The following is a 12991-nucleotide window of genomic DNA, read 5'->3' as shown; positions in this document are numbered from 1 at the left end:
ATAACCAAAGCTTCACAGGAAGTTGTACAGGCGATTGTTTTCGAAATATAAGGTAGCACAAATATAGCCTCTTTACTTAAAAGGGCCTTTTCACGTTTTGGTAAATTGCAAAAAAATAAAAAAGTTGTTTCAGATTCGCACATGTTCGTTTTAGTTATGATATTTGTGAGGAAACAGTAATACTGAACATTAACCATGCTCTAATATAGCCATTATATGCATCTTTTGACGATTTGAAAACTTGAAAATTATAAAGCGTTGCAACGCGAAACGATTTGATAATTAGGAGAGTTCTGTTGTTGTCAATTTATTTTTTGAAACTACGAGGAGTGCTTATATAAATTATAAAATACCTACGTTACTGTATGAGCACGGATGGCCGAGTGGTCTAAGTGATAGACTTTTACTCCAGGGGTCAGTGGTTCGAACCCAGTTGAGGGTTACTTTTTTCTTCTTTTTGTTTTTTATTTTTTATTGGAGCTTTTTAGATCCAATGTTTACATTTATCAATATAAAGCATTTAATGACAAACTTCAATACATGCCAAATTTGTGAAAAGGCCCCTTTGAAAGTAAGTAGGTCATGAGATATATCACAAAAGCAAACCAAACATAAACTTAACTTTTAAATTTAATATATTCGTCTCTATTATGATTGCATGTAACTCCTGGCGTTGGCAAATATACTCGGAAATGTTTGTTATATATCTAATATTTGCTTCCTTGGAAATAAAAAGATATCACAAAGCAGGATGGCACATGTAGATATGTTATCTTTTCAAAGTTTGTCATCAAACCTGCGATAAAAATGACAATCGAGATCATAACTAGCATGCGCATAGGATAGTACGCTTGGAAATACCAAAAGCATAAATATCTTAGTTAGTATCGTTGGCAGATAGAACATTATTTTCAAAACATGTATTATAATATTCAACAGTGGAAATTGAGAAAAATATTTCAAACATAAATGTGTTTCATTCCCTGAGATTACTTTTGATCTCAGCAAAACAAATCTATGATGTCCGTTACTATGATTTATGTGTGCATGTATTTATTTTAAATCTCATGATCGTCGGACAGGTGGAGTATCTCTGGTTGTGGCGTCAGTGTGGTCGTGGTTTGTCTTTTCTTGCAAAGGCACCTCTTCACAACAATGAATGTGGCTATGGTTACGCCACTTATCGCAATGATGAGTATGGCAGCCACCCCTAAAGCACATAAAATGCTTGAACACACAGTATTAATGCTTGAATAAAAAAGCAAACATGCATTCTTTAAAGATTTTAGACAACACATGTGTAACATCATAAATACATAATAGAGATAAAGACAGAAACACATTGTTAATGGAATGTGGTTTGTGATTATTTAATCTAGTGTGGGATAACTCTTTGAAAATTAACTTAAACGGGACACATATAACTCGAATGTAATCGATGTTTGTCCTAGCGTTACAAACATTTAAGACAAATGTGACCTGGACTGTTAAAATAGTATAATACATATATATCTTTATTCTGTCATAAAATAGCACAATGCATACTTATAGCCAACAAAAGAGTTATAGCGTTAAAAGTGAGAGGAACATGAAATATTACAAACATTAATCTGAAAAGGTTTAACATAGATGTAAGTGCCATGCAAGCAAAATTTGCATAGTACATAGTTCATAGAACAATAACAACAAACATGTATTTCCATGCAGGTGACTTAGAATTTCAAAATAGAAAATATTTATTGCGACAAAATGTTGCTGTATAAATTTAAAATGAGTTACAAAAAGTTCATTACACATATCGATTAGAGCTATTTTGCGTTAAACGCAATATGATCTTAAGAAAAATATATAAGTTAGTTGCACATATCAATGACGGCTTTATTATAAATAATAACTTTATGATTTAGCGTACTTTAAACTATCTTCTTATACATGATGCAAGATACATTAGTGTGCTTTTTAATTAGCGTACATTCGGGGTAATAAGAGTTCGTGATCGTGTTGCATAATATATGTACTTCGATAAATTGTTTATTACTTTAGTGGATTTTGACGACATAAGAGACCGGAACTTGTTTATTGATGACCAGTGACAGTAATATGGTTTCAAATATTGTTTTCTGATTGTGGTATAAGCTGGACATACAAGTAAGAAGTGGTATTCACTTTCGATTACTTTCATATTACAATATTTGCACAATATATTTTCTTTTGGGATATTTTCATGTCGTCCTTTCTCAATCGCAAGATTGTGTGCCGATATTCTGAACTGAGTTAGGGCAATTCTAAATCTTGTTACGTTTATGCGATTAAGATATGTCTCGAATTCAAAATCTTCCTTACAGGTGCTATAAGAGGCTAGTCGATTTGAATTATTTATGTTTGAGTACCACGACTGTTAAAAGATATCATATATTCGATCTGATATAATTTTTAGATCGTAATCATTTGGTAAAACTTCGTTTTGATTCCACCAGATATGTGCTAGTCCAATATTTTCTAGTAGAGATTTTATTTCAAAGGCCCAGTTTTTATTTCCGTATGTGATATTTTCATCAGCGTCCTCTTTTAACATATGATAAATATTTCTTGTTAATACTTTGTTATTCGGGTTTATTGTTTTTATCCAGTATTTAAGTACTTTTAGTTTTTGTTTTATAATAATTTGGTACCTTCCTAATTCTCCATATAGACCATCTGAATTTGTTGATTTTCTAACTGTAAGGATTTTCCTGAGATTTTCGGTGTACTAGTTCTATATCGTTACTTTCTTTTAAACCCCATATTTCCGCTGAATATGTTAATTTTGTACCTACTAGACTATCAAATAAGTTGCATTTTTCTTTAGTGCTTAGTCCTAACTGATTAAAAACGATAAATAGGTTATGGAGCGCTGACTGTGAGTGTTTTGCAATATGTTTCTGTGTTCTATTCCAATGGCCGTTTTTAAAGAGATGCACACCGATATATTTAAATGAAGTGACAGTTTCTAGTGTAACGTTGTTAAATACAAAATCATAATTCGTATGCCTTCCATTTTTGAAAATCATGATCTTAGTTTTTTTAGTATTGACAGATAGGCGCCATTGTTGGCAGTAATTTTCGAGGTCTTTAAGCATGGACGAGAGCGCTTGCGGAGTATGTGCGAACAAAACGGCATCGTCGGCAAAAAGTAACAGGAATAGCTTTTGGTTTTCTAACGTAAATAGTCCGTCTATGTTTTCATTAATGTTAGTGAGAATATCGTTTACGAAGAAGAGAAAGAGTAACGTTGAGCTTTGATCACCTTGTTTTGCCCCGATGTTTGACTCGAAAAAAGGCGAGTACGTAGAATTATATCGCACGCATGCTTTAACGGTACTGTACATACTTCTGACCGCGTTAAGAAATTTGGAGTTGATATTTTCATTAATAAGTTTCTGGAAAATAAATGTTCTCTCCAATTTATAAAAACATTTCTCAAAATCCACGAAGGCGCAATATAATTTCATTTTTTGACTAAGTGTTTTGTGATTATAGAATGCAGAACGAAGATGCAATCTATTGTTGATTTACCCTTTTGGAAACCAAATTGGTTTTTTATGATAGTTTCATGTTTTTCGGACCATTTGGTCAAATGATTTAAAAGTACAGTTGAATATATTTTTGAAGGATATTAATTAAAGTGATTCCTCTGTAATTCGCTTCATTTTCTATGTTTCCGCCTTTGAAGATAGGTACAATTATGCCCTCTTTCCATGACTCCGGGTATTCCCCATTGTCGAGTAGTCTATTAAATAACTTAAGCATAAACGGCGCTACTTCGCTGGTTGCGCATTTGTAGACTTCTGCACATAGTTTATCAATACCACCATTTTTGTTGTTGTTTTGTGAACGTATTGCTTTAATGATTTCCTATATGCTAAATTCTCTATCTAATTCGATATCTTGGGTGTTTACGGTGTGTTCGGGCAAGGCATTTTCGGGGGTTTCTTCAGTGGAGTAAAGGTTCTTAAAGTGCTCGTACAGGCTAGACGTACTTAAATTATTCGCTTTGTTTTGTACTTTTTTGTACTGTTTATTTACTTTTTTCCAAAACTCTTTAGGGTTCGATTTGCTCAATTTCGAAAGATAGTGCGTTTCGTGGGTCTTAAATTTACATTTTGCTCAGCGCTTTGTACATGTGTATTTAGTTTTTGAGTTTAAGAATGCATGTCTTTTAATTGCATTGGTTTAATCCTTAAGAAATATATTTCGATATTTTTTAAATTCCGAACTTGCTAAACGGCATTCTTGGTTAAACCAGGGATTTTTGTTATCATTAGACGATTGTCTTTTATGAGAGGAGGTGTAATATATATAGCGGTTTTACGTAGCACATTTACTTGTCGCGCAAAGATTCAGAGAACCACTAATATATTTTCACTTATTTAAGAAAATTCTGTTTCAAACACAGATGGATTTTACCGATTTAAGCCAAAATTATTTGGATTCAAACAAAAGCGAATAAATTATTCAGCCAGTAAAATCGTATTTTACGTTCAAGAATGTGGCAATCTATAAAATGTTGATAACTTACACCATGCTAAACCATTGTAAGACTTTTCAAATGGCCCGCAGTGTCCGACAAAGCTGTCATTGACCCTCTTACAGCAGCAGCTTCCTATAGCTGACACCTGGCCAATTTTGGTGCAGCAGTACACTTCCGTTCCGTTTAGTTCCTCTAGAAAAAAACACTAGATGCTGAACTTTTTGATAGTGGTCTAATTCTGTTAAGATGCTCTCGGTCAGTGGACTCCGATCAGTTTAAACTATATCAATATACATTTTTAGCTGCACTTTTTTTGGAAACAGAAATTACGATGTTTTGTTGAAATTATACATGCTACTTTGGCATGAAGAAGTAATGTAGTCTATAGTAAACATACGAATTACACCATCCTGCATAATACTTGGCACATTTCCCAGAAGGTACCTTTACTATTAATTGATTCAACAGATGCAAAAATGACTCAATTAACTTAAAAAAATATTTATATTAATCTCGTAAATTTTGCCATTATACATGTAGTATACACTTAGAATTCTAAATTTTTATTCTGATCAATATGCTGTGCAGTGATGAATATTAAAGATATTGATGGAAAGGAACGTTTAGAGCTTTGTTACAAGTCTTATGCTTTCCTTTTTACATACCTTTGCATTTTCTCTCGCCACATTGCATGCTGTTCTGAAATACGAACGCATTGACGAATATACACAATATATTATTGACTGTCCTACATATACAATTTATTTATTGCAAAGCAGACATGTACAATTTTGTCTTATAATTGTCTTCATAATTTAAATCGCCATAAAGTAAATGTATATTTACACGTGTGTGCTTTGTGATTAATTCCGAAAGTAACGAAATTACTTAATCAACTTTACATTTCATAAAATCTTTTATTTACAAAAACAACGATTTCATGGTGTTGCCTTAGGTCGATGTATACATTAATTTACCCAGATGTATACATTAATTCACCCAGATGTATACATTAATTTACCCAGATGTATACATTAATGTACCCAGATGTATACATTAATTTACCCAGATGTATACATTAATTTACCCAGATGTATACATTAATTTACCCAGACGGTTTGTGCGATAATGCCAATCCTACATGTCTCAATGGTAATAATAAATTATTTCCCCTCTAAATTTGCTTACCTCTTCCTGTTTTATGACATATAGCCGTTTACTGTTTCATGGGTATATAACTATTCACTTTTTGTTATAAATCGGTTAGTCAGTACACGATAAACATATTACTATATAGGAGTCACAATTTTGTTCTCGCAGGCGATTTAGGGTCTCGCATATATTTGGTTGAGAAGACTATTCTGTGTGGACTTTGGAAAGCGTTCGTGCTTAAGGTTTAACAGCCAAAATAAATTCCAATCGGAACTTTGTGGAGTTGTGTCCGTTATTGGTCCAGCACGAGCTTATACTGCGATTGGCAATGCTTTCAACCGGTTTAAACTCTCCATGCTTTTCATTGACCGCTCTAAACGGTAAACACAGTTTTTATCATTATTTATTTTTAACGCTGGGTTGTTTTTAAATGTTTATGCAATTGGTCACCTAGCTTAAATAAAAGGTAAGCGGATGTTAATCGAAATTTCTCGCCTGATAATGCTTCTGGAGTTTCATGATTTTCAAAGGTTAACAATAATACAGTGTTAACAATAATACAGTGTTAACAATAATATAGTGTTAACAATAATACAGTATTAACAGTAATACAGTGTTAACACTAATACAGTGTTAACACTAATACAGTGTTAACAATAATACAGTGTTAACAATAATACAGTGTTAACAATAATACAGTGTTAACAATAATACAGTGTTAACAATAATACAGTGTTAACAATAATACAGTGTTAACAATAATACAGTGTTATCAATAATACAGTGTTGACAATTCATGACATTAATAAGATTACTGAAGCTCGAGAACAATTATCATGAATGAAATGCTTGCCCGCTTGTCTTGTTGTGTAATGCAAATGACAAAATGCCTCTTGTAATAATAATAAATTAAAGTGATTTTTTTTCACAAATTACTTACCACATTTAGCAATCCAATGCAAAATAATAGTATCGTATGTACACAAATGAACTTTTCAATCATATTCATCAGTAAAACGTGTTCAAGGTAAACTTGACACACACTTCTAACAAACGGACCGCATTACAGTGCAGTCGATTGGACTGAAATAACTTCCTTATTGATTCAATAGAATTCAAAAGCTAACATGTATGCCCCCGTGTACGATTTCCTTACTGTATGTATCGAGTTTCAAATTATTTGATTGGGTACGTTGTTAAACTTGTCTACATAGCTGAACGCATTTTATAATCAAAGTGATTGTTTAGTCGTTTCGATTGAAAAATGTGCTATAAATATGTGTACATGGCGTGTTTTTTAATATGTTAGTATTATCACGGCGATTATTTAATATATACTTACAATTGACGGAAAGACGTACCAAATTTAAGCGGTTTTACCTTATACAGGTACATAGTTGCGTCATTGGCAACACACATTTTTAATTCATATTGGTATTTGAAATGCTTGTATGACACATAATTGCTCAAGTCATATATCGCAGTGGCAGGTTTCTTAGACCGCGGGTTGAAAGAACAAGCGCCCCGACTCCACGAAATTGTAAAACAACCGGTGTCGCGTGAGAATTGCAAGACCGTGAATTTCTTAAGATAAACCGGAAGTCTTGCATTTCTAACGTTACCCCCGTGAGAATTACAAACCCGCTGACCGTGAAAACATTAAGACCGATGTCCGATACAAGTAGCACTTATTTAATTTTAATTTGTAGTAGTTTTGTTTATATTAAAAGTACAAAATGACTTTTTTCATCAAGAATGCAAAAAACTACTGTTCGGATTGTTGTTATTTCCGGACATTAATGGTGAAAATTATTGCTGGTAAAAATTAAACGGCCCCGAGGTAAAACGGCTTGACAGGTTAAAACGGTCACTGTTTAAAATCAATGTGCTTACAACCGGACCCAAATTTTTATGAATATGTTTATACTGAAGTGTTACCACAAGTGTACTTAAAACGTTTAGATATCGCACATTCTGTGAACGCTTATATGTAGAAATTATGGTTAATTCTTAAGGTATTAAGTGTCTGTAAGTGTTTAGATTGAATTATAATGATTTGTTATCTTGGTAAATTAATTTAAAAAAAATCCTGCCAAAATTACTTAAGATATGGGAACCAAAAAGTGAATATTGTTTTATTGTGTAATACATTTACAGTTATTTCATTATTCGTAAAGTTATTTACCAAAATAAGTGTGCTGGTATTGGAAATATTATATATTTCTTTTGGCTATTTCTAGCTTTTTCCCACTTTTTTATATTCCCAAAATATTGTTTCAAATTAACATTGTGGTGATGTGTTGGATGTATTGTCTAAAGCTAGTAATACATTTATTATAATATATAATTACATTTGATTCATGTAAGACTCACTTAAACATTGACTGAAATAATGATATTGGTAACTTGGTAGCAGTGTATTATATTTTTCATTGCTTGCAAAAATATTTGCCTTTTAGATTTGCAAAACCAACATACAAACTGGCATTACCAGCTGATAATAATTGTCCTCGAGAAGTGCAAAACCTAGTAATTGTCTGAAATAATGATATTGGTGGTGGTTGTGTCTTATATTTGGCTTAAAAAGCTAATACTTATTGCACGTGAGAAGTGCAAGAACAATCATTTGTCTAAAAAATAAAATTGGTGGTGGTTTTGTCTTAATTTGCCATAACCATCTTATACTTATTGCCAGTGAGAAGTGCAATACCAAGTAATTGGCTGGAAAAATGATGTTGGCATTGGTAATGTGTCTTATCTTTGGCTTGACCAGCTGATAGGAATTGCCAGTGAGAAATGCAAGACCAATTATTTGTCTGACATATTGATGTTGGTGGTTCTGTTTTATATTTGGCTTGACTTAGCTGATACAAATTGCCCCCCGAAAGACCAGATGATACGTAATGCCCATGAGAAGCGCAAAAACCAGGTAAATGTCTAAAATCATGAAATTGGTTGTGGATGTGTCTTATATTTGACTTGACCAGCTGATATGTATGGCCTGTGAGAAGTGCAAGACCAAATATTTGTTTGAAATAATGATGATGGTAGTGGTGATGGTGTCGTATTTTAGGCTTGACCAGCTGATATGTATTGCCCGTGAGAAGTGCCAGACCAAGTATTTGTTAGAATTAATGATGTTGGTGGTGTCTTATATAATTGTCTTGAACAGCTGATATGTATGGCCTGTGCAAAGTGCAAGACCAAGTATTAGTGTGAAATAATGATCTTGGTGGCGGTGGTGTCTTATATATGGCTTTAACAGCTGATATATATTGCCGGTGAAAATTTCAAGACCAAGTAATTACAAATCATAATAATGGTTGTGGTTGTGACTTACATTTGTCTTGACCAGCTGATGCTTATAATATCTCAAGTTATGAATGAATGTAAGAAGCCAACAATGAATATACATTCATTATTCATACGTTCAAGCAATACAAGGTATGTGTAAGATTCGCGAGAAAGAAATTGAATTACTGAATTTTACTCAAGTTGTTATAGAAAGTATTTCTGAAATATTTTATAACATGTTTTATATGCCAGGCTCATTGGCAATGTTGGTGTGTTCCCAGGTATGCATAGGTGTGATAAAAACACGGGGGACGTGTATATCAGTAAGAAACAAACAAGAGACAAAAGATGGTCCATATCTTGAAATTTAATTGTAGATCAAAAATGTTAATAAGTAGGTGTTCCTACATTCAATTCTTTATACACCTGATATGACAAACCTGATATGACAAATTTTAAGATAAACATAATAACATTGCAATTGATAATGATAACAACGGGGCGACTTATATGAGTATTATTTATACAAAGCAAAGTCTTCGAAGGGGGGCATAAAAAACAATTGACACCACTACCATCATTATTTGTATTTGAGAGCTGGTCTTGCACGTTTGAGACATACGACCGACTTTCCCAGTTGTAATCTACATGCATAGGTCATTGGGTTTATATTGTTCCATTTTATTTATATTTTCTCTCTGATAGGCGTTTCTTGTTTGATTTAATTATTTTTAATTTGTTTAGCAGTCACATAAACAACCAAGCTATGTAATATGGAATTTTTTCACCCATTATTGCTGCTTCTTCCTGTATTTGCGCGATGATTATCTGAGATATTAACTCTATGATTCTACATTCTCAAATCTTTTCTATAAAGAAGGAATGTAGTTGACAATTGTTAATAGTTTTATTTGATCGTTCGTCAAAAAGTTGTAATTCTGTTACTCTTGTATCTTCAATGCAATTGAGTAATTAAATAGTAATTAAATTGAATGCGTTTTAATTCCCTTTTATTATTGTTTAATTTGAGTTACAATGCTATGACGTTAAATTTTATTTACACTTAAATGTATTATGAATATTGCTGGGCCAAGTGTGAGGTTGAGCGCTCTATAACCAGGTTTAAACCCCCAATGCTTTGCATTGACCGTTCCAAGGCGGTGACCCCAGCTTTATTCATATTTTGTGTTTATGTTGGTTTGTATTGTGCTGTATTGTGCTGTTTTGTACTGTTTGGGCAATCGGTCACTTGCCTTAAATAAAGGACCAACTAATTGTTTTTAATGAAAATTCAATACTGCTCCAGCAGCTGGAGTTTCACTTCTTTATATTGCCTTGATCAGGACAACAACATCATGATCAAAATCACTACCATCAAAATCATTAATGCCATCAGTGAGTGGGTCTTGGAAATATAACTGCTATACTTTTACAAGAGTTGGCAGAAGACAGTGCTTGACAGTATAACCTAAGCCATCATGGGGAAATAGTTCACATTCAATAAGGTCAAGGTAATATAGTCATCTTCTAAGTAGAAGAGGACCATAATTAACATATTGATCGCTTATGTTTTAAAGAAGTTGTATGTTATAGATGATTCTGAGTTCAGGAATATTTTCCACAATATATTGAACATTTGTAAAGACTTAAAATAAACTAATAAGATTTTATTTCAAGTTTGATAGCAATAGCTTGGATGGGTTGGTTGGACAGTCCTTCAAAAATAAATTAAATTTTTGTGTGTTGTTTTACCATGTTTGAAAAAAATCTTTTTGGGTGGGGGATGGGGTAGGGGTGGTGGTCGAGATGGGGTATAATGTGGGGGTGTGGTCTTTTGTTATATGATCTTTCAAAAATAAGAAAATAGGAACATACAATATTTTTTGAGGGGGGGGGGATTCTGGGGTTTGGTGTGGGGGATGGTATGAGTGGAGTCCATTGTGGTATGTCAGGTTAGTGTTGTTTGTCAAAGTATGAATCAAATCTGATCATAAATAAAGAAGTTTTGGCAATTTAAGCAAAATTTATTAATTTGACCTTGAGATTCGAGGTCATTCAATGGTTAAGGTCAAATTCAACTTGCCAGGTACAGTACTCTCATGATAGTAAGAAGTATTTGAAGTTTCAAAGCAATAACCTTGATTCTTTAGAAGTTAAGTGGATCCAAACACAAAATTTAACAAAAAATTTATAGTGACTAAGACAAAAAATGGCCCTATTTCCGTTAAAATGTCAACCAGAGTAACTTGCCCTGTACATTCCCTTTATGATAGTTAGCGAGTTTTCCAAGTCTGAAAGCAATAGCTATGATACTTAGGTAAAATGGACCAAGACACAAATCTTAACCAAATATTCAATTATCTAAGTATAAAAGGGGCCATTATTCTATCAACATGCCAGTCAGAGTTACATAACTTTGCTTGCACAGTTCCCTCATGAAAGTAAGTGTTGCAAGTATGATAGCAATTTAAAGCTTTGATACTTTAGGAATAAAGTGAACATAAACATAAAAATTTACAAAATTTTCAATTTTCTAAATATAAAAAGGGAACATAATTTTTACAAACTGCTTGATACAGTTGTCTGTTCTTGTTTGTGGTGGTACGCAAACTTTAACATACATTTATCAATAATATGCATATTCATAGTGGAAAAAGGGCCATAATTCTAACAAAATGCTTGAAACAGTTTTCTGCTCTTGTTAATTGATTGGAGTCATGTCGGTTAAGATGTATGCAAAATATAAAAGCAAAATGTCAAGGGACATACAATTTAGAGGTGGGTACACATAGATTTATCAATACCGGGTAATATGCATTCTAGGTGGAAAAAGGGTCATAATTCTTACAAAATGCTTTATACAGTTGTCTGCTCTTGTTTATAGATTTGGGTTATGTTGGTAAAGAAGTATGCAAAATATAAAAGCAAAACGTCCAATTTATGACACAATACAATATTATGTGAAGTTGGAATAAGACGTCAATTCGGGAATAAATTGTGATTTTTCAACAGTGCATAATATGAAGTTTTACATGTTGTATTTATTAAGTTTGAAATATTATAATTCAAATAGATACTTGCATATATAAAAGCATCATTTACATTGATTTTACTACACTACACAACTGGATTTTTTATTGAATTTGTTTTTAATCCCCATAAAATAATGCAGTGCATGAACACATTTTAAAAATACATTAAAAGGGATAAAAATACAATCACTGTTAATAAAAAGTCATGGAAAATTGCTTATTAAGCTTAAAGTATAGATGAAATATTACAAAAATTAATTGAGATCATGAATGGTTTTGTTTGAGAAAATCACCAAAATGATGTCCATTCCCAAGTTGATGTCTTATTCCAAATTCACATAATACAGTGTTCCACATATTATTTCATATTAACAATTACACTAATTGATAATTGATGTGTCATTAAACGATGAAATAATAGAACAATTGCCATTCAAATTTAAAGAAGTATGTTGTCATTAATGCCATTGCAACCACTTTAAAATTTAAACAACTATGTTGTAATTAATTGCATTACAGACACTTTAATATTTTTATTGATTTATTGATACAATATTGAAAAAAGCGGAACACGAAATGAATATTAATTCAGAAAATCTGTATGGTCCTCAAATCTGTACCATATAGACTTCTAATCTGGGCCGTATAGTCCGCTAAGCTGGACCGTATGGTCGGGGCCGTATGATCAAGAAATGTTCAAATTCAAACAAGTATGTTGTCATTAATGTTATTAAAACAACTTTTAATAATTTTATTAAATGTATTGATATATTATTGAAGGATGTGGGGCATGAAATGCATATTAATGTAGACATGGTTAACATCATTTTCTATCTGAGAGTTAGTCTAAAGGCTAGACATTTTGTACAATGTACACAACACCACTACCATCAGCAACATTATTATAGCTACCTGAGAGTTTAGTCTCCAAAATCTCTGATAGCTACACTTAACCAGGATCACAACACATATACCCATGTCAATTTAATTTACATCACAATTG

The 12991-nt window shown here is 32.4% G+C and overlaps 1 protein-coding gene across 1 annotated transcript; it reads right to left on the bottom strand.

The window, feature by feature from the left end:
- Nucleotides 1-612: 612 nt before the first annotated feature.
- LOC127836505 (uncharacterized) lies at nucleotides 613-6736 on the bottom strand. The gene is made up of 4 exons (XM_052363153.1): nucleotides 6603-6736; nucleotides 5176-5209; nucleotides 4559-4702; nucleotides 613-1210 (listed from the first exon to the last, which is right to left on the bottom strand). Exons 1-4 carry the CDS (start codon nucleotides 6669-6671, stop codon nucleotides 1059-1061), a joined length of 399 nt encoding a protein of 132 aa, XP_052219113.1. The 5' UTR covers nucleotides 6672-6736; the 3' UTR covers nucleotides 613-1058.
- Nucleotides 6737-12991: the final 6255 nt, after the last annotated feature.

The sequence above is a fragment of the Dreissena polymorpha genome, chromosome 6 (genome assembly GCF_020536995.1).
Source record: "Dreissena polymorpha isolate Duluth1 chromosome 6, UMN_Dpol_1.0, whole genome shotgun sequence".
Classification (NCBI taxonomy): Eukaryota; Metazoa; Mollusca; class Bivalvia; order Myida; family Dreissenidae; genus Dreissena; species Dreissena polymorpha.
The sequence above is the reverse complement of the archived record's forward strand: the minus strand, read 5'-3'. Positions and strand labels throughout refer to the sequence as shown.